We start from the raw sequence: 27,732 nt of genomic DNA on the forward strand, positions 1-27,732 counted from the left end.
GGAAGAAGGCTAAACCTTTGACTTCAACAGACCTTGCAGAAGTGCAGCACACGCAAGGCATGAACTTGCAGGCAGTAAGTCTCCTTAATGAAAGAGATGTCTGCAACAGCTAAGTTCCTAATACTGGCAATGCCTCTTGCCTAGTAGCACAGATACACTCTTAGTCCTTTATACAACTACAGGAGTGACTACGCTGTGGGAGAGCTCTGCTGTGTCAACATTTCCAGCCTGCAGAAATGACCTATGTTTCAAACCAAGAGAATGAAGCAGAGCACCACAACGCTTAAATGTTACAAGGCAGTGTGGAAATTTGAGGACAGTTTGCCTGGTACTTGAACCTGCTATTTAAATTAGAGTAAGAGCAAAATTGCTCGTGATGGTGGGACGGTCCGAATGCATACAGAACTGGACACAGCACTCTTCAGATGCAGCATCAGAAAAAGAAGCAGGTAGTAGAAAACACAGGACAGAATTTTCAGAGGGGAAACAAGGTCAAATGGGAGAATACCGAATAAATAAATGAGACTTTGTTAAAAAAATTAAAAGAGGAGGACATAAAGGCAAATGGAAAGAGCTGTAGTAGTCTATATGGTAGAGAAATCCAAAAGTACCAGGAAGGAATGACTTTTTGAATGAATGAATATAACAAAATAGGATGAAAATCATTCATGATCTATGAGTACTATTATACTAATGTGATAAAATAGTAACGAGGTAAGCACAGTAAGACATTTGGTCCTTTTTCTTCAGCTTTTGAGCAGAAATTTTATTCTACTCTGAGCTAGCTTTAGGGAAAGATTATTGAAGTCATAGCAATAATGAGTCCCCAGAATACTGGAATGGTAAAGTTTTTTCTTTTTTTGTACCAGAGTGTGACCCACCACTGTGCTGTTCCTCCTATACGAGGAAGTTTTACTTCCCTGTTCAACAAAATTACATGAATTTCTAAAGCTCAGAACAGGCCTTATTACAGTGCTTGTAAGAGCAGATGCTTGGCAAGTTTATATACGCCAGTGAGAACATCATTCAGTTTTATGCACACTTCTGTTTTCTGGCTTGGCATAATTCATTAGCACACTCCTACAGAATACTCCATAGAACTGGATTGGGTTTTAATGTTAAGGTTCTAATAACTGCAGCATTGTTTTTTAAAAAACAAAACAGACAACAACCAACCAACAAACAAACAGTAGTCTCATCTCTTTAATATTAAAGTTGATGCTTACATATGACAAAAAGAGAAAATACAAAAGAGAGGGTTTTTTGCAAGATATAAGTAGCAATAACAGAGTCTAAATTTTTTTAATGTTCTGCTTTCAATATTTAAAATAGTGACACTGTAATTTTCATAGTGGCAAAGCTTTTGGAATCACATGTAATGAAATTAGTATAGTACGTACACTTTTGTGGCTTATTTTGTCCTAACACAAAGATTCTTAAAGGGGCCAATACATAAAGATGAGGTCAAAGCTTTGATTAAAGACAGCTGTACTGCTTTCCAACCTGTTATGTCACAACATTAGGTAGAGGAATAAATAAACAAATACAAATCTAACCTGATTTATCTATGTGTCCCCACATAAATTTGTTTAATGTAAAAACAAATAAAGCAAGGCTTTGATGGAGATTGAGCAGAATTTTCAACATCTGTGCAGATAAATTTAATTTATTCCAAAAGAAAAAGCAGCATTAGTGCATCATGTAAAAGCTGATTTAAATGATTTCATACAACAGAGAGCATATGCGCTAACTAAAACAAATTCAGTTTGCCCTTAAAACCTGTTTCACTCAGACAACCATTACTTCTGAATTGTGTACTAGAATAACATACAGTTATTTCGCATTTTTTTATTTTCTTGATTTTACACATTCCCCTAACCTAAACCACAGTTAAAATTCCCAGGGGCAGCAACATCCTAAACGCAGCCTCTGTGTAGCATCGGGTGGGTACACTTCACAGATTGCGTCTGTGTATCTTTATGGACAGATCCTTAAAGCTCATCAGGTAAAATAAACTAAGCACAATAACTTAAATAGTTGAACATGAAGGAGTTAAAGGCGTTTGAATATTTTTTAAAAATAAATCTTTCCATTGTAACACACTCAAACCCAAGAAAATAATCTCTGTGCAACAATAACTCACTGTAGCGGAGCTACACTAGCTTACTTTGCAGAGAGGGACAGAGTACCAGGATGACTAAAGATATTTTTTTCCTGAAAATTTAAAGATTAGTCAGAATGACAAACTCCTGGCTGAAACCTAAAAAAAAGTGTTAAAGCCAGGACTAAAAATTCTAAATAAAAACGCCGTGTATACATCTGAAAACCATAGCTGAAAAAAGGGAATAGGATTAATACCCTTCTTTTAACTCAAGGCAAGAGTGTAAAATGTCTGCACGTGATTTTTGAAACCATACGGGCACACAAAATATCACCTCAGCTAAAAAAAAGATCATGAATATGCACCGTGATGTTTTAAAGACCCTGTCCTTATGGAAGAGGTTATGAATTTGTGCTTTAGAGAGACTGTTACCACACCTTTAATTCTACAACAGAATCTGTACCTCTGCTTAACTTCTCTGAAAATCTGAACATGGTGAGCATACATGCAAAACTCTCATTGACTTTTAAAAATATTTTGTCCTCTCCCAAAAGCCAGTTAGCAAAGAAAAGAGTATTGATGAGTGCCAAGCCCAAGGAACTGCTATCATAAAGAAACTTCTAATCGAGAGCACAAACCTGAGGACCAGTACTGCCCCGACTGGCGATGAGTATGGAAGTAGAATGAGACTGAACTCCTCAAAACTTCAAGGAGGATGAACACCCACTTCAATGTACCTCTGATCTCAGTGGTTCCAACAAGCGAAAAACAATGCTCTGACAAGAATACATAAGTACACAGGAAACTTATGCCCATTTGTGTGCTTTACTTGTCCTGTGGAACTGATCCAGTATGTAGCACTGTTTTATTTTATTTTATTTCTTTTTTAACTCCCCTTCTTGAGCACTAGGATGGTAATCTTCTTCAGAAGTAACCCACATAGAGAGCTCACACACATTGTTCTTTCGGACTTCAGTATGCCAGAAAATTGCATGTTACAGTACCTACAGGGGTCAAGACAGATTCCTTCCTTTAAGCCAGTCAACAGAAAAATTCCTACGTATAGATTCCCCAGGGAGTGGGGAGGAAAAGATGAAACACAAGTTATTTTTGAGTCATTAAACTACATTTTGAAAAACTCACAAAACTACCCCCAAACTTCACAGGCTGATATACATAAATCCTCGCTCTTCACTCTCCCACCCCCCAAAAAAGGTCCCCTAACTTAGATTATTTTTAGTTGTTAACTTGGGATTCCATTGCTGATTTTAGCAATCATAGAGTGATGAAACACATATACCAATTATTCTCTCAAAATCTAGCTATTTACTGTAACAGTCAGAACTTACATGATCCTGTCTTACCACTTGGGCTTTATGAGCTATGCATTATATTGTTTTAAACTCCAGAATAACAGTCTACTAATTTTCCACATTAGTGTAGGTGTTTCAGTCAAATCACTAGCATTGAATAAACTTGTGAGCGAAACCATAAAAAAGCTCCTTATGTTTAAAGGTGACTCTGTAACAGGCGTAAGAACCGAAAGTTGCACCTTTCAGCCTCTGCATTTTTTGTTTAGAATGCTAGAAGAAGCCATCCGGAAGGAAGGAAGATTATGAGTATCTAGAAACTAGCTGTTTGACAGAGACAGAAATGCTGATAATGAGTGGGTTGTGTCTGTCTTTTTTGGTTGATCACAACAGAGGTCTGAAGCAAAACAGAAACTCTTGATATGTTTGTGTAAAGAGGCAGTAGCGTGAGGCCGGGCGGCAGGAGTTCAGCTGAAGTTCAGGGCAGATGCTGCCGTTAGTTTACACCGCAGGAAAGTAAAATTGCTTCCGGATTTACCTCTTCCTCCCAGCATCAGCACTGAGCCATGCTGTGTCGCAGAGTCACAATGTCAGTAGGAAAGCAGTCTTTTAGCAGGATACCACGTTCGCGATGGCAGTCCAGCTCTTCAATAAATCCATACCAGTAGATGACTAATCCAGGGCCAAATCTATCAAGGAAAAAGGAAAATGAACTTATGTGACTGTGCTAGGCAAACTTTAATTCCCCACCTCTGCAATTCCAAAACAAGTAAATCTGTTAATTTCATGGCAAAATCGTAGAGAGTATTGGACCTCCGTTTAGTTTTCAAATTTTAATCAATGTTGAATTGATATATGTCATTAATACCCGATTCCATCAACAAAATGCTATTTAGAGACAAAAAATCCACGTTTTCTTTTTCTTTTGAATACTTTGCACATATTAGTAATAAAAGACCTATGCCTTAAATATTAAATAACATTTAGTAATTCTGATACATACATAAGTCTCTTTGCCCTGCACTCTGCTTTCTCAGCTTTGGATGTGCAAGCATTAAACATACAGGGGCTTATGCAAGTCCAGGTTAATGCAAATTATAATACCACGAAGATAACAATGAATACTTAAAATATAACTTCTACAATGTGCTATTATTCAGGTAAATATTAATGTAAAGGACAAGTCAGAAAGAAAGTTTCTGCTGCTATGTCTCTGAAATGTGCCTCAGGGATTGCTCAGATATTGCTAACTCTGTCTGATCCCGACCAGGCAATCTCGGGAAGTAGCCCCATGGACTATTTTACCCATCAGGAAGTTCAGACCTTCAGGCTGGGTTCATAAAGAAGTAATCACTATCAATCACTGTGTACTGCGATATGTTTTGCACATCAGCTTCACGTTTTTCCTACTGAGAGCACTTAATTAAAGGGCAGCACTACTTTTGGTGTAGTGTTGCAGGAATTTTACAGTGAAATCATAAATTATGAATGTTGGGTTAGCAAAAGGATGTCTAAAAACAGAACTGCTTTCTGTAGTCTAACATTACAGCAGTCTGTACAACATTAGGCCAAAAAGCTTTTTCTTTCCTTGATTTATTATATGCTGTAGTGAACTTGCCAAAAACAACAGTGCAGGATGAGCTGTTAGATACCGTCTGTACAAGAAAAAGTTCAATAAAATGTCATGTAATGGTTTATATGCAGAACCGTGCTCAGGACTCAAACAATATGGTAGGTAATTTTTGTTAATGTTTAATTATAATAAAAATGTGGTGGGGGGATGCACAGCAACCTAAATGTCCATTTAGCAGACAATACAAGCACTTAGACCTGTGGGTAGTGCCAGACTGGCTTCATTAGGGTGGTTTCTTTCCAACAACGGAGGGAAAACTCTATTTGATGTGCTTATGTAATGGAACAAGCATCAAAGGAAGAAGAAACCCCTGTGGCTTCCTCCTGCAGTTTCTATTAGACACAGCAGTCTTGTGCCCAAGACTGCTGCAGAGCCTTGTAACATTTCGGTTTATGGCTACTACTCTTCAACCTAGAAGTGGTTGCAGTTTAGTGGCAAAATAAATTATCCCTCAGCATAGCTGCAAATGTGCTTTTTGCAACAGCAAAATGATATTTGAAAGTGGAACAGTTAAAACTCTGACAAATCCAGCTATACTAGCCAATGTATTCAAACACGTTTCGCATTGAATAAAGCACAGACCAAAAAGTGGCTCATAAGGAAGGATGATGCTGCCTACACCCAATTCCTACGTTTTCTCTGGCTGGTCAACAACTTCAGCCTCTGTTGTCTCTAAGGGCTTCTCTCCATTTTCCTTCGCTTAAGTTCATGTGGGGCCAAGATGTGCATGACCTCCCCGTAACGCAGGGGCCAGCTGGCCCAGCAGTAGCGAGGAGCAAAGGGTGAGTGAAGCCAAGGGCTGATGCTGCCTCCCTGACAGGCAGCCAAGCGCAGAAACAGGACGGGCCTGCTCCTGCTATTTCACACACTGCGTATCTGTTCCCACATCGACCAAACACAGAAAAGGCGTAATTGGGTGGGGATGTACTTATTTACTAACCAAAGTTATTTTAAAAGCCAAAATGCCCAGATGATACGGAGCAGACCCTACATTTCTAATGGGCGACTTTATGCGAGGCAGAAGCTAAGAAATGTACACAAGTACCTACTCATTACCAGTGCTTGTGCCAGGTAGAATCTCGATGCTAATGAGCAGCTGCTCAGCCCAGGTTTTGCGGGGCTCATTTTGCTCTGTGTGGCAGTTTGAATCCCCTGGCCACCATAAAAACACATGGGGCACTGTGCTTAAGTCATTTGTTATTTTTTTGAAATTGTAATTTTTAATAAAATTAATATTTCGAGACTCCTCAAAAGGCTTATTTACGTCTTTCTAGCAAATCATCACAGCTCAAGCACAATCTTTCAGGAATATTTTGTGCTTAAAAAATTATGTTCAGAAATGCCAAATTTGATGATAAAAATTATATACAAGAACATCTGCATAGTGTTAATTGCAGGAGCAAGTACATCTTTAGCATGAAAACATCCATCAATCATGCTTTCGACTATGTTATTATAGCAAAACTATTTGCCCTGTGCTGCCTAGGTTGCACTTTTTTCCACTATATGGTGTCATTCCTTCTGTTATAGCTCTATATCACACAGCCCATATGTATGATCACATAAAAAAACATACCATACTTCTGTTTAAAAACACTTAAGTGCAGTAGTTACGACCAAAATTAACTTGTTGGCACATTAAGCATTTGCCACTGACTATCAGGAACTCCTGCTGCTAAGTGCTAATTTCTCTCTCATTAACGCCTAGAGTTGGCAAATCACAAACAATGCCACTGGTTAATTACTGCTGCCTTAATCTGAAAAGACACTTAACCTTTTTGTGTAAGGGGATGAGGTAGGGAAGTGTAGCCTAGACATGAGAACTATCTTTTTTAATTTGACTCCTTCCAAAGTACAGATATGACACTATGAAGGATGAAATTCAGTGCCGTGAATTACAAAACAAAGCTACAAATTTATTTCTGCCTCAATCACAACATTCAACAAGCTAGTGACTAAGCCTGGTTTACACAGGAGAATAAACTAAAATGACAGAATGCTTACTCAGTATTTCTGTGGAAAGAGGACTCATTTAGTAGCACTGAAGAGAAGAAAATAATTTTGGATATACCAAATTGTTCTTAGACTATATAGATATGGTATGCAATATAGGCCAGGTTATCCTATTTCATATGGAAAAGAAAGTTTAAGTTCAAAACAAAAATCGAGCTTACAATGTAACAAACTATGGACTCTTATGGAATTTGTTCTTTCTCAGAAAAATTGTATAAATCCCTAAAAATGTGCATAACTTGTATTTTTTTCCTCCCATCTTTAGTTCTCCTGAAAAGCTTAGCTGCAAAGGAAAATGCTCAAAAGTTATACAGAACTATAGCCTTACCTATTCCAGTGAAACTACTACTTCTAGAACTTTACTTTTATATGGAAGTTCTTTTTAAAGCTGAAAAGAAATCCAAGTAACTAAGATTTGGTTAATTCCATGCAGTAAAAATAGAATAAACAGGAAATATAGAGGCAAGCTTCCTTCAGAATACAATAAATACAGCAAGTGAAAATTGTCCACAGGTTGCATCAGTTTACTTAAAAATCAACATGTAGCTACCATCATATAAAGCCTGGTTTAGTCATTGTCTAGTTTTGACATTAGAAGTTGTGACTACAAGGTAGTCAAAGCCAATCCAGCTGCACTTCAGCGTGGGGCCAGAGTGCCAAAAGCCCATGGATTAGTTTAGGCCTAATTTAGGCTTGATACAGAAGACTAAATTTAGTCTTAAATCCTAAAGGTAGCAGATGATGTCATTCAAAGAATTCACCAAAAGATTTGAGATAGATGCTGGATATGTTTGAGTATCAATATAAAATATAAGTTTGAGTATTGTTAAATATAGTTACAGGCTCAACAGTGCTTGAAATAAAACTTAAGCCTGATCCTACTACTCTAAAAAAGTCAGCTTTATTCTAATTTAAGAGCGTTCAGAGGAATTTTTGTACTGGTTCAATGACACCAATTTTGAAACACAACCCTCAGAGGAGTATAGATTTGTATATAGATAATGATGGGACACTGGGTTTTGTTCTTGTAAAGGAGTGTAACAGAGATATGCTGAAAAGCCAGAAAGGTAAAATTCAAATAACTCAAAGCCAAATGTTTCTTTTTTTTTTTTTTTTTTAAATAAATTGTGTCATCATATAAGCCAAGGGATCAGTTAAGAAAGAAAAGAGAAAGAAAAACCTAAGTAAAATCTGAATCTGGGTTTAACTTGCCCTCCAGTTGAACCAGTTTTGTGCTAGAAAAGAAAAAAGACTCTTATTTATTTATCAAGGTGGCCTGGTAGGCTCACACATATTCTACTTTGCTTCAAGAGAAACTACTACGTCTTTTCTTCTGGAATGTTCGTGTGGGGTCCGTACTGGCTTCTAAGGATTTGCCTAGACATGTGGCTGTTACGAGTGGATTTTTTCACCATCAAAAAGCCTTGCATGTGGTTTTATGAAAAATGCATTTTCAACACACTGCTCGATACTGAGCAGAAATGTAAAACATCTTGCAATTGTTTTACAATAAACGTTCACTTTATTTATTCTTAGTCTATTTGTTATAGATGCATCTCAGCATAATGTAAATAATTTTGGTTCCAAGAGACTCTCATAATGAAATGCTGGCATATGAATTATTATTTCTAATGTGAATGTATTTAAGCAAATATTTTATCAAACAGATCCAGCTGAGTATTCATGTTGTACAAAAGCATAACAGTCTACCTGGATGGTGGGTTTAATTTTGAAGGTGACATCTGAATGTGTCTTCGAAGGACCACATTCTGGTCCCTCGCTTTTTAACTTCAGATAGTCAACAGTGTCCACAAAAAATCTGACTTTGTTTCCTTGTTTTTCTTTTTAAACATCAAGAATACTAGAGCATTACCACTTGCACATCACTACTTATTTCCTGGGAAATCACAAAAAAATCACAAATAAATTATTACATTCTAAGACAATTTAACATGGTTCCTGAGAATCTCAGTTGTTATGTAGTACTAATAAACCCTGAAGATATAACAATTAACCCCCCCGATAATATCTAATAAGTTTACTCTTTAGAGACTCACAACTTTTTATTTTAGCATACTTGTAGAAGTCTCATTTGTGTCAGTGGAGGGAATTTAGATATTGGCAGTGCCTGGCTAGTAGGCAACAACTGCGACCACATTTTCAAGTAAGGTCAATTGGCATCAGCCAGCCAACTTCCTTACGTCTAGACCACTTAACTACTGCTGATGACACAGCGCTATATATCTTGGCAAACATTTAATAGCCACTGCTCAGAAACTGACTTTGATTAGCAAGAAATTTTTCCATTTAAACAGCTACTAGAAGCCTAGTTCAGAATAGTTTATAACAGGGTAGTATTTCTGCTACTGTTCATTTATATAGAGTTTTAAACTCAAATAAGAGTACTTGTGCATAAAGACAGTGCCTTTTAAAAACTCTGAATGCAATTTAAAGATAACTGTGGGGTTTGTTATCCATGTCACTTTTTAAATCCTCCACACTCTTTTGTGAGCCAGTGACACACACACACACACACACTGATTTAAATAAAAGATGCCTTCCAGGCATTACATAGCACCTTATTTATTTGACTTCACCAAATCTGGTCAAAAGAAAGAAAAAAAAATCCAGTACTTAGTAAAATCAAGTAACTGAATGATTTTTTTTTACTTTAAAAATCTGATTCTGAACCTGTAACTCAGAAGGCTACAATATTTTTGGGCCAAACGCCCTTAAGCTACTTAATATTGTCTTCCCCCACTGGCAACTACAGAAAAATATATTTGCTGGCAAAAGTGGCTCAAAAAAAAGTTTAAAAAGTCCTGGTGACATACTTTTAAAGTAAGCACTATATCAAGCCTCACACACAGACGTTAGCAGCATATTATGTCTTAAGGATCCAGGCATCCAGTTTATGCTGCTTAAGGTAAAATTAAGCAAGTAAAACCTAATCTGCTTTAAGCTTTGATGTTACCACAGTAGTTGGGGGAAAATTTACTTTCAGTGAAGACAAGGAAAAAAATTAAAGTCTATTAATATTGTATGAGACTCCCATTTCCAATGAGGTTCTGACTCAAAAGTGGGAATTTCTTTTGAGCTGAGAAAGGTAGGCATTTCCATGAATGCCAGATATTGATGTTATTATATATGCAGTTGACATGGAAGTTGAAGTTGTCAGGTGAAAAAAAGGTGGATGAAAACTAATATCAGGCCTCTGTCTCTGTAGTCACACCTCTCTTGGATATAATTAAATCTTAATGATTTTTTTTTTTTTTTAAATTTAATATTAGTTGTCTTTTTATTTCTGCAATGAGGCTGTTCAGGCATCAATCAATTACCGGCATTTTATCAGGCTTATAATATGATTTAATTGCTTTCGGCATTTGGAGAAACAGAAACAAATCAAGTGATATTTATGTGGATATAAAAGACGGTTTAAAACATTTTAGCATTTTGCACAGCACAATTTTTAAACGCATATTATTAGATGCACCAAAATCTGTGCAAGTCACTGTCATTAAAATACTGTAAATACAATATAACTTTTAGCTGCATAATACATTTTTAATATACAAACTGTCGAAACACATTATTCACTTACACTTATTCATTCAGATCTGAGTACTGTTCTCCAGGCAAATAAAGGATTTTTATAATCCTCAATGACAAGTTAGGGTTTTTTAAAAATATAGTTCTCATGGAAATTAACTTTTGAAAGCTATGATTAAATAACATTAAGGTTACACTGATTTACAAGGATCAAGGCTTCCTAACTGAAGACTGATGCAGTGAGTGAGAAAGAAAACACATACTGGCTCAAGGCAGCTTGTCAGTAAGATGAGAGCCTTGAGTGAACTTTGAATTTCTCAGATTTTGTTGGTTCATGTCCTAACTTCTATTGAAACACACGATTTTGTTGTATATTAATAGCATTCTAGATGTTCACCTTTCAAAGTGGCTGTGTGTACTTAATGTAAAAGTTTTTTTTTTCAAAATCAGGTGAATGCTTTGCACATCTGACTATAGGGTTTTGTGCTGTAAAGAGAGACTGTAAGGTGCCCATTATGCCTGCACTGCATAACATGGTACTCACACTAACATTTTAGACAAGAATTGTTAACCCTTATACTGCTGGACTATTTCATGGAAATTATGGTCAAAGTTGTCTCTGGTTTTAGTGGTCATCACTTGGATGTGCGTTTTGGAAATGAATGCATTTCAGCTGCCTGGGAAGTCAGTTCCAGTATCTGTCTAAAAGAGGTAATAGACAGTGTTCCAGGTACCTTACTCGGTAATTTGCAGATAGGTCCCAGTTTGCTTGAAATATAAGGATCTTGCACCACTTAATCATGTCAATACAGGGCAAAGTGACTTCAGGCACCCTGGATGATGGGCATAACTAAGCAAAAGAAGCTCAACCAAAAAATCCCAATCTGAATGTACAATATAAGAAAGCTTTCTGCACTTCCCGCCCGCCCCCCCCCGAAGTGTCATAAATTCTTTTCTGATGGAGATAATCTACTACTCTGTATTAGCTGTTGCATTTACATATTTGTCTTTTACGATTCAAGGTTAGAATATTGTTTCACTGTACCTCTACAAGTGCATTGATGTGTTTCTGTTCAAAGCAACAATAACTTCCATCCTGCAATGTGCACTTTGACGACTAGATTACTAAAGCTGTTACTTCTATTTAAGTTGTGCTACTTCTATTGATCAGTGAAGACAATGCAAGAGCATTGCTATCCTTTGAAAAGGGGGTTGTTTGCATTACAGAATTATTCCATGGATTGTGGCTGAAAGCGATGCTTTCTGATTAAACCCAGGCAGAGAATGGTGCTTCCTGAAGGTCCTTACTTGTTACTCAGTTTCCCTGAGAAAACCTTAAGCCATTAGTTCACTCTCCAGAGACAGTCGATGCAAAGCCGCTATTGTTGGATTCTGCACATTTGAAGCTGTGGATCAGTGTTGAGAGAAGTTACTGAGGTTATTTCAAACATTTTGTTATATTCACATCAGTCCTTCCAAAGGAATGCTTGGCTGCAAACTACCTCTTATCCCAGGTGATAGAAAACATGAGAAAAGCTTTTGAGTACAGTTAGAATGAGGTCCAGGAAGCCATAAGTGCTGGTCAACTAATGTTGCCATTAGCTGATTAATAGTTGTTTATTTTTAGGGCTGGAAGTAACAGGCCATCCTGAGGCCAGTGCAAGATGATATCTGAATAATCTGTGAGTGCCTCATAGTTTGCAGCAATCCTTTCTTTCTGTGCAGCTGTTTATCTGGTGACAGCACTTGCCAGAGCGATAGGAAATGCCAAAAGTGCATTTAACAGAGGAAGCAGAACTGCTCTCATGGCATTTGATTTTTGTTTAATAATTATTGTAAAATAGAACCAAACTAATAGGAAAAGTTGTTCAGCAATTTTTGATAGCAAAAATGTTGATAAATAAATGCACTGTATAGCTGTGTGTTTAGCATTTGCTGAGTATAAATCTTGGAACCAGCATTAAAGCTACCTCAAGACATTTTGAATGAATTATTAGACAATTCTGTATCTCCAAATCCTTATACACACATATACAATAAAACAAACAATGTAACAGATGAATTAACAAATGGAGGACAGCTCATTTGGGCTTCCAACTTCCCAGATCACAGAATTAGTCCAAGACTGGATAGTAAATCACACTGAGTACCTTCACACAACGTTGCTTAGCAGTTAACTGCCAAACACACTATTGTGCATAATTGACAGGCAGAAATATTTTATATGTGATGCTGTACTTAAATTTACTGTCTCTCAAAGTGTGAGTCTCCTATCCATATTAAGGAGGGAACAGATGAAAAAGAAAGTACTACGTCTGTTGCCCATTACTGTGGCACCTGATGTCCACCCAGAAGGAAAGCAAACACCTCCTCCAACCTGGAATATTGTTGCTGACTTTGGAATCTGTTGGCGAGCTGTACTTGTGCCTGGCATTCACTCTTTTCATTATGAATCTATCACGTGGGTGTGATGCCTGAGGCTCTTCAGCTTGTCTCCCAGTTGATACATACACCCAGTATCTGTACAATCCAATTTGGCCCTGCCCTACTTCATATTGAAAAATAACTTAGTTTTTACTTGTTTGTTATTTGGACAAAGAGTGCATCCTGGGCTATGTCTTAAGTAGCAAGTTGTATCACTTGCAAAATATCCACTCTCTCAGAAGACTACAAGAACATTTCACATGGTTTTAGGTAGAGACTGTTCTAGAGACTTCAGAAGACCATCAAGGCAATTTGCAAACTTGTTACATTCATTATTAGATCAAGTAAGTGCAAAACTGGGGATGTGCCAAGAAACCTGCTTTGTTTTTCCATAAGGAACAGTTTTTTGCCTTCTGTCTCCACTATATATATACACACACACATTCTTTATTTGTATCTATCAGTCAAACACTGCATATACCTTCTGAAAAATTCTTAAAGCTGTTTAGATTTATTTACAAGTTATGTGGTCTTTCTTAGTATATACCACCACTAGAAACAATTTAATTTCAACTTCCTTTGCTTACTATGCACGGAACCTTTCCAGGTTCACCATTAAGGTACAGAATTCTATTCAAAAGGATGATATACAAATGTACCTTGCCATGTAACCAAGTCTAGAGGGAGGGAGAAGAAGAATCAGAAGAAGGTCTGAAAGCAACAGCAAATTAGTCGAGGCAGTCAGTGACATATTACAAGCCATGTCTGATGAGAATTGAGTCAGAAGTCAGCAACATGATAAAATCACAGTGGTATGTTGAAAATGGTGGAAGACAAATTGGATTCCATATTCCTGTGGTGTTTTTGTTGTTGTTTTTTTTTTAATTAATCTTTGCCATGCAATTGCTAGATTGCTCTTGTGTCAAGTCACTCTATACACGGCATTTATGTCATCTGTTCCCAAAGATGGTATGAAGGTTACTATCCAAATAGCCACAAGGTCTCAGTATTAAATATAGCAAAATCCTTTTAGACAAGTTCCAGACAAATTGAGAGTGATCATGTGTTTTGTTTTGTTTGTTTTTCCAAATGGTCAGTGTAATATACACAGTTACACTATTAAATTGGAAGACACCATAAAAACTACTGTATTAAAAATGGGAGTCTGGCATCATCAGTGGGCAAGATATTAATAAAACCCATGAAAAATGTTGCAATATTAACATTATGTGTGTTACAAAGATTTTTCCAGTTTTTGCTGGTTTAGCTCTCTGGTAACCATAATTGTTAAATATTTTAAACATTTTAAGAAAACACAAAAGAAGAAAATGTCCATTAAACATAAAACTGAATCATCTTTTTGCCTTAACTGTTTGTCTTAGTTTTATCTTATATGCACTGTATTTTATAAAAGAATATTGTTGGTTGTCAGCCTTCTAAGGGCATCAAAGACAGCACCAGCAGTCTCTTTTTAAATGAAACCAAAAAAACCATGAGTTATTGAGCTGCTAGTCCTTTAGTCCAGTTCTGCTCCCTTTATGACAAAAGCGAAACTAATAAGAAAGAAATGTAATAACAAGAAGAAAATTAGTGAAAAATAGCTTTTCCCTCCAAAGATAAATTAAGCTTGCAAGGAAGTAGCTTGGATCCTTGTAAACAGCCAAATGCCAACCAGTTTTACCAATCTGAGACTTGGCTAACTTCCACCTGAGCAGTTACCTTCTTGTTTTCTGGTTCTCACATCGCCTAAAAGCTCAGAGTAAGTACATTAAGTGATAAGATTAGTATCTGTCGTGAGCAGCTGTCTTTCCCTCTCCCTTGTCAGCTAAAACTTGAGAGGAGTTTTTTGTTTCTTATTTACTTTTCAAGCATGCCATACGTTCAAAACGTAATGAAGGATAGAGGTTAAAAGTGGTTCCTGAATTCCACGGTTGCTGTACTCTGACAGGAACCTCCCAAGAAAGCTGTCTTTCACACAAATCCACTTCCCATGAACAGCCATAATGCAGCTTAAGGAGAGGCGCTGACATAAGGTTTCCATCTGCTCCACCCTGAGCACCGATCACTGAGTATGTTGAAGATGGGAATGACACCCTCAACTTGAACCGAGTAATGAAAGTCCAATATAGACAATAAAGCATACTTAAGATATTTTTTCTGTCAGTTCCTTCAGCTTACAGCACTCTTGTAAAGAGAAGGGTTTCCTGAAAGGAAAAAAAAACCACGAAAAAACCCCGAACAACAAAAGAAAAATGTAGAGTCAAAAAATGAGAAGGGAGACCAACCACAACTCATTAAATTAAAAAGTCAGTGAACATTCAGGCAACTTGAATTATTTCCTTTGGCATCTACGATCTCTCCCCGACTTTTGCAAAAAATTTGAAAATCTCTTACTGCACCTTTGAGGCATCATGTTTTTTACAAATTAGTATTTCTACACTCATTCCTCTAATGGCACAATTATTCCCTTCGGGCTACTGAGATCCAGACTGACTGATTATCACTTGAAATAGCGTGAGATGTTCTGTCCTGGTTATAAAAACTAGTTACCCAGTCAAAAAACCCAGCTGCCCCATACTCCTTCTCCCCTCAGAAGTATGTAGCAGCACGATGTATGAATGGATGCAGGCACAGACACTATCTTCCTCAAGCCTCCTAGGCCTAAAGCGCTAGGATGAACTGGTAAAGGAAACTTTGCGCTGCTCATACAGGTATTGTATATCTGCTAAGGGTAAATAGGACTTCCACTCAGAGACTGGTATATCTCTCCCTCTCCACAACTGCTAAATCCACATTAACATTTTTAAAAGCTATTTCTAAAGCCATACCAATAGATTAAGCATTATTTTTAGTTAAGTTCAAAGAGAAGAAAGAGTGCAGCTTTGCCTGCTCTACCTGATTTCACTATGGCAACAGCAGAAAAACGGTAAATCGAGGAGATTAAGAGACCTACAATTCCAGCTGAACCAGCAAAAGTAAGAATTAAAAATTAAGTTAGAATTTCTTGATTACCTACAGGCACTTTTGAACCATTCTTTAATTAAAAAAAATCAAGTCAGACCACATATCAGTTCTATAATTTTTGATAAAAATGGTACCGAACCGTACAGAACAGCTTCTGTTTGCTTAAGTAATGTTTCCACTTTAATGTACTTACTTGCTCTCATTTGCTTAACACTGCCAATATTTAGCATTGTGCAAATTTATGGAAATCTGGCTTTAAAGAGCTTTGTGGTACTGAGTGATTTTTAATTTTAAAAAAATTCTTATACTGAAGTGACTTGATGAGTTTCTGGAATAAATGAAATATAACTGAGTAGCACATAACAATGTCTTGTGACATGCTGTGAGGTAACAGAGACAGTAACATGTTATTATTGAGGGTAAAATAAGTTGATTGGTTTTACACTGGTTTACTTTGCACAAAAGTCTGTCCCGTGACTATAAAAATGATGGATAAAACCTGACAGATTTGTAAACTTTTTCCATGGGCATTTAAGGACAATTGTGCATTTGCACAGTACCTTGCTTATATACTGCAGGAGTTCAGATATTGTCTCATATTTATGTTAGAGGAACCCAAACTGTATTTCACTTCTTAGAAAACAAAACAAACCCAAACCAGATCCTATATTTGGATCACTACTGTGTAAATACATAATAAACAAAATCTAATAAAAGAGCAGATGTGGTGACAGTAAAGAAAAACTTTTGCCTTGTTGATAGCACTGTCTGGCAGCCATGATCAATCTTAGAACATTTGTTGTAAAGACCCAGAAACCAAACCAAACATTTTAGACAGTGTTCAAGTTATCCACTTTTTTACTGCTGATAACTATTCTGACTTTCGCACACGATCTGCAATTTTACTGTAACATGCCCAAAATATAGATACAGTTCTTTTCAAACTTACACATAGATATACAATCTGTAATACAGAAATTATATTCCCCTCCGCTTTCCCAGAGGAAGAAGGAATCAATCTGTAATACAGTTGATTGCTACAGGTTCACAAAGTGATGCAGCTAAGGAAAGGGGAAAATAATCTATGAAGGGTTGGGAGAACGATTTTTAGTAAAAATCTAGAAATCTTGCCTATCCTTAAAGACTTGTTTTGCCCTCATCCGGAAACTCTAGACAGGTCATTCAAGACTGACATGTAATAGCCAGGTACGGAGCAAAGCTACCACAGCGTCCAGGGAAATGAGCAGTTCCTCATAGGAAAGACCAGATGAGTTTGGCCTTTCCAGCTCAGGAGAGCAGAGGCTGAAAAGACAAGTAATTGTCCCCTACATCAGGGAGGCCAGTGCTCTGGGTCTAGAAAAAGCTTTCATTGAGAGCAGTGAGACCAAATCACTTCAAATTATTTTAAAATCCCACTTGGTAAGTTTAACAAAGACGTTGGTGTTTATGATAGCTGGGTACTAGACATGGTGGCAAAATCTTACACATTTTTAAATGCAGTTCATGGAACTAATAATACAAAACACTCTCTCAAGCAATTTGAAATACCACGACTGCTAACAAAATTAAATACAGACTTAAATGTTTTTTCCCAACCTGAGGAACAAAGACAAATGTCTGTATAAGACAATGTATATTTACAAAATAACAGAAAGTTATTCAGAATTTGTAAAGACAAAGAGTTTTAAAGAAGGTAGGATTAAAAAGAATCTCCTTTTCAAATGAGCAATATGAATATTAACCATTGTTTATTTTCCCACTGTCATAGCTTAAAAATTTAATTTTCATAAATAACAACTGACTGATTTTTATCAAAGGTAAAATCTACAAGTTGCGAAGTTTCTCTAGGCTTGGAAGATAAATACATAGAGACAAGAAAACTTTCCTATTTTCTGGACTCCTCCTAAGGTTCTGGTTGTAATGTACGTAGCTCATAAAAGGTTCCTGGGACCACCTGGAGAACTGAACTCAATGTGGATACTGCAGTTCGTAAAGCACAGAACAAACATAACAGTAACTGAAGGCATACAATTCTCAGTGGAGAATTTTTACCTGTAAAGCAACTTTCTGGCAGCGGTAAGTGTGACAGGTGGGCTGCCTACTAATGGAGTATAATGCAAGGCCTGCCACCTCCAGCAAACTTGCCCGCAGTAAGCATGGCTGAATAGGGCTGAACATTTTTGCTTACAAACGAGCTTAACTTGTCAGTAAAACTGAACAAAGCAATAGCAACTGAATCAAATGTGACAGCAAAACCACCATTTTATGCACACACTTTATTATAGTTCTTAACTTTGTGTTTGTATACCTAGTGAATTTATGCTTCAGCATGTCTAAAACCGAATTACAGAGACACACACATAGGCAATATTCTTTACGGTCACCTACCAACTGAATGAGTAAAAAAGAGGGTGATTATTCCAGAAAAAAAAGAGTGTGCACTCAGGGTCTTTGTCTTCCCTGTCCAGTCACTTATAGAACAAATATATTTACTGTAAGGATGAACCATAAAGTGTCAGAAATTAGATTCAAAGTGTGAAGAAAGAGCTACCTCTACTTTCATATACTGCTTCTACCAAGAATCTTTCTCATATAACACGTTTCTGGCATACTTAAACAAAAAATAAGAGGCATGAGAGATGCAAAAAAGTTTACAGAATATACTGTTATGGTGGATTTAGCCTTTGTGAAGACAAAAATGTAAAAACATACATAAAGCAGTAGTGTGAAACATCTAGACAACAATTAAAATAAAAATCCAAAAAGCATTATGTCAGAAAAGTAGATCGTTAAACCACAGTCCTCATTCAGCATTAATTAGCACTTGCAAACAAACTTGCAATGAAGGCTGATGACAAACAAGGGCATACTAAATGATGACACCTAACTGTTCTCCCAATTTCAGACATATAAATGGTCTAACAGAAGTTATATGAGGAGCAAGCAGCCACCTTATAAGGGACTAAGTGAAATATTAGATATTCTTAGGATTTTTCCATAAAAGAAGAGAAACAAATTCAACAATTTTAGTATACTATCAGATAGGTGAGTCTAAATATGAAGCTCTTAATTTACAATAAATATTTTAGCTTGATTAGCTTTTTTCAATGACTAAAGAGAAAATAAATGAATTGTAAAAGTAACTGTCAGTTTTTAAAATATTAATTGGAAGTAGTGAGCAAACTGGTTTTGGAATATTTCTAACTTATCACTCTATGTTAAAAAGATCATCTTTAAACATTTATTTTTTGTCTTGCCCAAAGACTAATTATGACAATGCTACTTTTACAATAAGTGAACGGCAAATATTTGGCTCTTGAGAGCAGTCTTATGGGAAATGTGTATTATGTTTACTGTTATTTGATGATGAAATGTCAACAGGCTCAAATATTTCTATAATAAATTATTCCATTCAATAAAAGCATCAATAGTTTGCCTGGTTTTAAAATACAATTTCACTATGATGCATTGAAAGAAATAGCACTAATGTAAAAGCTCTGCCATGTGCATTAGTCCATATTAAACCACAGCCCCTAGCCCCCTACTTTAGTGTATTGTTAAAGATCTGACAAACCCACAGCTACAAGGAAATTCAGAGATCAGACTAAAAATCTTTACTTACCACTTTGTGCCTAGATACAATAATTCACTGACTGTATTAAGTACAGGCCAATAATTCTGAATTCCCTGTCTTTGTAGGTTTAACAGAAAGCCATGACAACAGACAATATCTTCAAAAGAGACTGCCTAACGTTAAGAATGCTGTGCGTACACACACACATATTACATAAAACTGTTTATACATGTGGTCTTTTTTTCAAAACCTGTGGGGGACAAAATGGTTTTGATTACCTCACTAAAACACAAATAAAGAAATACTGACCATTCAATCAAGAGTTGCAGCCATTGGACTGTATGATAGGGACCTTCCAAATACAATTGAAGAAAACGCATCTCATAAATAATGCTCTGCCCATTAATGTAAAGATAAGTCAACTGACAGTTCACAGGATGCAATATGAAAAAGCAAGGTGCCCAGCATGATGACAAGGAAATTTTTGCAATAGCTCAACATTAAGAAAAAAATATTAATAAACAAAAAATCACTATTTTCTTGATAAATACTCTTGTTTACTATCAATACTACTGATTTTTATCCCTGTTTTGAAGCACTCCATCTCATTCATGACTCCCTTACAAGAATGGAAGGTAAACAGATGCACTGAAATCTCTTATGATACTAAAGCATCTCACAGTCGTGTATTTTAATTTCTGGCATACATTGTGATCCCTACTTAATGGATCGTCTGTTCTTATGCCATTTTGATTATATCAGCATTTATCTTAGTCATTGATCAGCAACTCCATTTGTCTTTTGTATCACAATTTGACATCAATACAAGAAACAGGATGAGATGCAAACAAAACGATATAGAATTACTAAATAATAGTTGATAATGAATTATATTTGCGATGCATGACTCGTCAGTAATAGATGTAACAGTAGGTAATGAATGCTGCTTTGTACTGCACTCCCATAAATTCAATAAAAGCAAGAAAAAAGCTGCTTTCAAAGTAAAAAAAAAAAAAAAAAGCAGCTATTACCAGTCGCTAATCACATCTAAGGAATATTCCTCTTTCTTACTAGAAGTCAGAGATGGACATTAGATGTCCCTTCAGAGTTACTGTTATCAGAGACTTGGTGATCTCAGGTGGATCTCTAGTAGGCATTTCTTCTAATAAAACCCTGCTGTAACTGGAATGCCCTCAGAATTCAGCTTCGTCCCGGGAAGTCACTTTTCTGGTTGTGATTCCCAGCTGTACAGGCACCAGAGAAGCAGTGCAAAATGCTGATGGGTGGGAGCTGGAATGGGCTTCAGCTGTACCACTGTTTCCTGTCGCTCAGCGAAATCTGGAAACTCAACCCTTAACATTCAGGTTGACATCAGACTAAAAATGAAGAGTTTTAATGCAGAGGTCACCACAACAAAAGAACTCTACTATGTTTTGATTTAGCATCATTAAAATTTAGCCCTTTTTTGATCAAAATGAGACACTTGAAATTTTTGAAGGAGAAATTTTTTGTTTTAATTTGTTGAAACATATTTCAGCATTAAATGGTATTTCCTGTTCCCCCTCCCCCCTTTCTTGTAACATGTTGGGATGTGGTTAGACTCCCTGAACTCTAACAATGTACTATTAAAAAATGTTGTAGGAAAGAAATGATCCTGCAGAGACACAACAGTCATCCACATTAAATACAGTGCACTACAGGACTGCAGTTGTTGCGTTAGTAAAAATTACACGAAATAAAACATTTTGAGTTCACCCAAGTAACTGATATATTCTCAGCTGAACCGAAGCAGACATTTCACTTTGACTTTTGCAGCAGAAATGTTGAAGCTTATGAAAACTTTGTTCTCTGTCCAAAACCACCCTTAACAGTCAACAAAAAATTCCTGAACAAATTTTCTGGAGTGACAATGATTGGTTTTAAATAAAGAAGAATACTATCAGAAATCAAAGAAACAGGTCATTTTGATATCTGATAACCAAAAAGAATGTTTTGGCATAAATGAATTTATCTCCACTGCAGTCTGATGAAGCTTTTCAGATTTTTAGTACTTGCTTATCTTTGTTAATACACTCAGGCATGCACATATCTTCTGAGAGGGCTGCTTTAACGGCTGAGCTTTAATGGCTCAGCCAACAGGAAATGTTATAAGACACCAAAAAAAATAAGTCGTCATAGTAGTTTGTTTTCCATGAACAATGTTATCTACTTTTAGACCACCAGAAATGCAAGGCTGATCTATATATTAAAACAACCCAAAACAAAAAAGTGGAAAATAGGCAAATGAAAAAAACAAAACCAAAAAACCCTACCCTAAAATGGGAGGTAAGCTTAGTGACCAAGGAGACATTTTCAGTCCCACAACTTTAACTCAATACTTATTTTGCACTTCCCTGTCCTATCTTTTAACTTAAAGTTGTCTATAAACTATATGTGAAAAGTTTCTTGGGAAATAAGCACAGAGATAGAGCTAACCTATTTTGCTATAGTAGCATAGAAAAGGGGCATAGTTATATATATATATATGTTTACATATACGTGAATATATATGTATCTATAGGTGAGAGTATGCTAATGATGGGATGCCCTATACTAAATTAATCTTGGCTAAATTTTGTTTTTCCTCATGCCAAGGCAAATGTTCTGAGACATGAATAACTTTACAACTGTGCACTACCCCTGGTTTTTAATCCACAGATTTTGCCTTTTGGACAATCTGCGAGAAATGAAATAAGGTTTGTTTCCCCAATCCTACCCCCCTCTCCCCCCCACGCCCCACCCCCTGTCAACATTAAGTATAAATTCATTAAATTGATTATGGAAAAGTATAGGACAAACTAGAAGAATTTGCCCTTCTAAGAGCAAATGTGACTGGTTTTAATTGTAGCTTCATAGGATTTACCTGAATTCCACGAAGGCAAATGCTTTCTTTTTAGAAGAAGTTTCATCAGGACTTCAATACAATGCATAAAAGAAATGTAAAATATTTGTTTTGAGGTATTTTTTATTTTGATTTGTTTTGTAAACCAAACAAATTGTAAAACTTATTTTCAGTGTAGAAGTTGATTCCACATGTGCAAAATCAACATGAATATTGTAACACAACGTTTATTACAGTAAAATTAAATTTAGCAAGACATTGAGCTGAGTAAAGATAAAGTTGCATAATTTCTGAAAGATTTTTAAGAAAAAAAAATGGAAATCACTGTAAAAACAGGTAGTTTTTGTAATACATTTATAGTTTGGCAAAGAAACCCAACCACTCTTTACTTTTCATACACTGACTGAAGTTCATTGCAAAATAGGTTTTTTGCTTTCACTAATCAGTTTGAAAAACCATTTTGGAACTTTATTACTCTCCTGTCCAAAACATTTAATCTGTTTGTCTGATTTTATCAACAGGTAGAGACATTTCTTGTGTGTTGTGACTATCTTTAAGCTTCAAGAGCTTTCTCCCAGCCATTTAACCTCTGATATACCCAGAGAAAAAAATGTATTTGCTCATATTTAGCCCACTTACTCTTGGATATATAAGAACAAAACAGACATGATGTACTGCAGACTGCCCTTTTTTTTCTTTTCCTCTACTAGAACTGACAGACACCTAAAGTGCTTAATTTGGAGGATAATACTTTAGTTGTTTTAAGAAGGAAAGTGTAAGACTGTTCAGTATCACTAAATCACATACATTTAAACAAAAGTCAGTAGAAGTTCACACTAAGAGAAATCTGGTTTGAGGTTCAATACATATACTCACCTGGTTTGGTAGGATAGATTAGTTGACAATCTAAATTGTTGAAATATGACATATCCTCAACCTCAGTACCTCTGAAAGTTCAAACCTTATCATGTTGGTTACCCATAAATACTGAAGTACATAAAGACGCTCAAACCCATACACCTTTTAGCACATACATGTTGTACAACCATTTAACATACTCACCAGGAATTAAGCATATGCCCACTGTCCTGCCTACTGTAAATGCAAAAATGTTGGTGTCCCTACAAACTGAATACAACCTTAAAAATAATGTTGACATACTATGGAGCAGTAAAATACTGTATTTATTGTTATAGTTTTTGTGGTTTCTCTGAAGAGAAAGTAACAGAAAAGAATAGAATATAAATCTGACAACAACCTACCATCTATAAACATTTTTCAAAATTAACTGTTATCAAAGGGAAGTGCTGAGAAGCAGGCAAGAGTTCCTTTAATGTATCAATAAATTCATACAGACTTTTTTTTTTTTTCTGAATGAACATAATAAAACACTGTTAATTTGCCTTGTTTTCTTACTATGTGATAAAATAATGTTAGCTTATAGAAAGCAATTAATATTGTAATTTTTTTTGCCATTACACTGTGGTTTGCAACTCAACTAGACAGCTCCAGGGACAGCAATGAAGCTCTGCCATTTTATGTTAGCTACAGAAGACATCCATGGCTTTACACCCAGATTTCATCATATCGAGCTTGTTTTCTATAGAACAAGATTATTCATTTCCAGGATCTGGGCAGTTTCAAACTACTTCAACTTATGACAGCAGGATATTAATTTCCACTAACCACAATTTGACTAAACCTAAACGTGTTGTCTTTCATATTTTGCTTGCTAACAATAAAATAATCACTTTCAAATATAACAAATGATATTCAAATTGACTTTGTAGTCTAAAGTGAGACTGAAGTAAGTGCTAAGTCTATACATTTTCTAAAGAGTGTACAATTATACTTTAGGAAACAATGCTTTCAGGAAACAATGTTTGCTTTGAATAACACAATTGATTCAAAATAGGGCTCCTTTTTTGAAGTCATCTGGCTATATCAAAGGGTTAATTTAAGCAGGAAAATAAATTGTTGACGTATGACTAGATAACATGAGACACAGTAATAAAAAATGCAAGTCCCTATTCTGCTGTTTCTCTTCCAGATTAATGAAACTTTTATGTTTGGCATTAAGTTGTGCCTTGATCTGTTCAGTTATGGCTGTCAGGCTCCCCCTTCCATCCCCAGATGTTGGAATCTGGTTCCAAGATCATAGTTTTTACTAGTGGGACCATAACAAGAACATTTTGCTTACACAGTTATGGATATGGTAGTCTGCTATGGAACACCCAGGCTGTAGTTAGGGCATGGAACTGAACTAATGGCAGGTGAAAACCAGACTGAAAATACTGCTGCTTCTCAAAACCGATTTCAAGAAATCAGAAGCAGATAAACAGGAATTTCTCCTACCCCTCCTTTTTTCTTTCCAGGAAACATTAGTGTTCTCTATCCTCTTTACCAACTTGGATTTAAAAACAGAAATCATACAATACACTTTCTAAGTCACTTTCACACATCTGAATCTTTATTGACATCACATTAACATAGGAAGGAGATAAGAATGTTGCTAGCAATGAAAAAGAAGAGCTACCTTCCAAACTAACCTTTTGTTTATTTTTAAGCAGGAGAACAAGCGATATTATTCTAGCCCACTGGTGGTCCTCTTTATTGCTGACAGTGCATTGTCAGTAGGTGATATATAAATGTGGTCACACACACTCATGTGCTAATCAAACCCCTTGTACCTAACTAGGACTCTTGATGCTGGGGTCCCAAGGAAATCTGTATGCAACCGACCTTCGCAATAAAAAGTAACATGCCCGAAGTCAAAGGGCAGTAATAGGTGCTGTGTCCCCAGTTGCTCATGGTACAGTAACTGGCAGTTAGGATCTACACAGCTAAACCATAGTGGACAAAAGTTAGTCAATGCTACTAACTTAATAGAAATGTTCCCTAGTAAAAACAGCTTGGAAAACTTTTTTATTTCTGACTTATTCCTCTTATGTCCTTGAGTTGATATTTTACTATTTGTAGTTACTATACTAGGGAGTACTCACAACATTATTTCAGTTTTCTTTATATTTAGGCTGTTGATACCCCAGTGCTAGGTTACGGTTCACTGCTGCAATCTGTTCCAGCCACTCCTGGCACTCGGGGTCCCAACTCAGCTCTGCAGTGACCACGGCCCCCAGGTACCTGCGGCTTCACTTTGGTCTGGCACTGAGATCTCGGTATTGCCCAAGTAGAAATCATTCAATCCTGCATCTGCCACTGTCCTGGTGTTTTGTCACCTGCCTGCTGGTTTCTCACAGCAAGAGCTGCAACTTTTCGTATCAATCTGTAAATTCAGGATTATTTTAGGTATCTGGTGATGGTATTTTTTGCAGTCTTTTGTAATGCCCACTCTTGTAACTGACAAAATACATCCCTTATGGGCCCTGAATTGCAACAGAGAAGAAAAACCTTGAATTCAGTCTGCTAGATGTGGAATCATGGGCAACTTTGCTCCCTGTAGAGATGTGAATTAGCTTTCAAATCTCAGGTGATTAGGGTCCATACTCAGAATTAGTTACAGATAATTAGGTAAATCCAAAGCAGTAAGTTACCACATCTTTTCTAAGGAAAACTCCAATTGTAAATATTTCTCAGTTAATGATTTAGGCTAAAAAGTAGCTAGCACTCAAACTAGCTATAAAATTACACCTTGAAATCTAGGTTAATGGAATAGATACAAGTAAAATCTTAGAACTCAACAGAAAATATCTGTTAATAAATAATAAATAAATAATAATAAATTGTTCTAGAGCAAAATCACTCAATCTCTGCCCTCACAACAAAGCACAATTATAAACGCTGCACTTTGAATTATAAAGCATTTAAAGCCTGTTAGTCAGCTAAATGGGAGAAAAAACCTGCACTAAAGCTTTAAGGGACACTTTGGGACAATAACATCCTCATTAAAAAATAAGGATACATCAAAACTCTTGAGTTAAAAGGTTAAGTGTTAGTCTCTGTGTAGCTGATAAATGTTGAGCTAATCTAATCAGCGGTTGTAAGAGGCAATGCCATCAGCTCACTGCCCTGACCTGTGCTTCTAGTTTTCACAAAAGTAAGATTTAAGAAAGATGTCAACTTCAGGCCTTTGACCTAGCAAGGACCTTGTTTGTGGCAGCCTGGTGTTCTGCTGAACAGACTGAGAACTTTCAGCTCAAATCAGTAACATGTGCACTTCACTAATACAACACATGGCTTGGAAATTAAAATGCAACGTGATCGAGTGCTTCAGGACATTTTAACAGTTAAGAATGCAGCTAAAGGGAAAAAAAAATGCTTGTTTCTGTGTTTTGCTTTGGGGAGGGGGAAAAGGACAAATTCAATTGTATTGCTTTCCTTTGAAAAAGCGGGGAAACTAAAATTCAGTTAATTAGTTCATGGATGACTGACCTAGGGGAAATAAGGAGGTTGTATGTTTCTTTATGACATGTGTCACTTATTAGATAAGTAGGTTTTACTACTTCCAATTGAGCTAAGTCAAAACTAATTAGAGGGTAGTTAAAGTACAATCTAAATACAATAAAAGGTAATAAAAAAGGCAAATGGCATTTTGGTCATCAATAATATTCCTAAAAGCAGCTGATTATTTCCAATAGTTCCTGTATTGATAATTTCCAATTATTAGCGTAACAGGCTTTGCCAGCTGCTGGAATGACAGTTTAACCAGAACAGACTTTTCACATATGCCATCATTTAACCAGATTAATTTACTTCATGCCATCTTTTACTGGTACTTACATGTGACTCTAGACACTACATATGAATATGGATTCTGTATGAACCAAAATCCACCCACCCTTTTTGGTTATTACGGAATGATCAAGTGTACAGTAAAAAGTCACAGAGAGAGGAAGTGATCCAGTGACTACTTACTAGCAGCACCTCAGGTCAGGGTTGAGATTTTAGATTTGATAATAAAACAATGCCTGTAATACCCATGCAGATTTTCACTTACTAGGGGTGAAGATTATATATCACTATTTTACAATTATGGATTAACAATATATGTACCTACATACATACAGAAATTTCTTCCATCTGAATTAGCTAAGAAATAATTACCTAACTACAGTTTTTGGCACACATATGATCATCCCTTGCATTTCCAGTTTTTAGACGTAGATGAAAACTTGAGTAGGAAATGAACTGCTAAACTTGGATGAGCCAAAGATGACAATGCTAGGTTAAAGAAACTAAAAAGAAAAAATAGAAAAGTTAAACTACCTTTCACTAAAAACAACCACATCTCTTTTTGATACTCTAGGATGAAACATGCCAGCTTAA

The 27,732-nt window shown here is 36.2% G+C and overlaps 1 protein-coding gene across 7 annotated transcripts in view; it reads right to left on the reverse strand.

Moving 5' to 3' along the window:
* Window positions 1-1,173: 1,173 nt before the first annotated feature.
* Window positions 1,174-27,732, reverse strand: part of CDIN1 (CDAN1 interacting nuclease 1) — a 124,317-nt gene continuing 97,758 nt past the window's right edge. For all 7 annotated transcript variants that reach the window (XM_065839501.2, XM_065839496.2, XM_065839497.2 and 4 more), the window contains one exon: window positions 1,174-4,100. In XM_065839501.2, coding sequence (XP_065695573.1) covers window positions 3,965-4,100 — 136 coding nt within the window. In that variant the 3' untranslated portion in view covers window positions 1,174-3,964. The remainder of the gene's footprint in view (window positions 4,101-27,732) is intronic.

Source organism: Patagioenas fasciata, chromosome 5 (genome assembly GCF_037038585.1).
Source record: "Patagioenas fasciata isolate bPatFas1 chromosome 5, bPatFas1.hap1, whole genome shotgun sequence".
NCBI lineage: Eukaryota > Metazoa > Chordata > Aves > Columbiformes > Columbidae > Patagioenas > Patagioenas fasciata.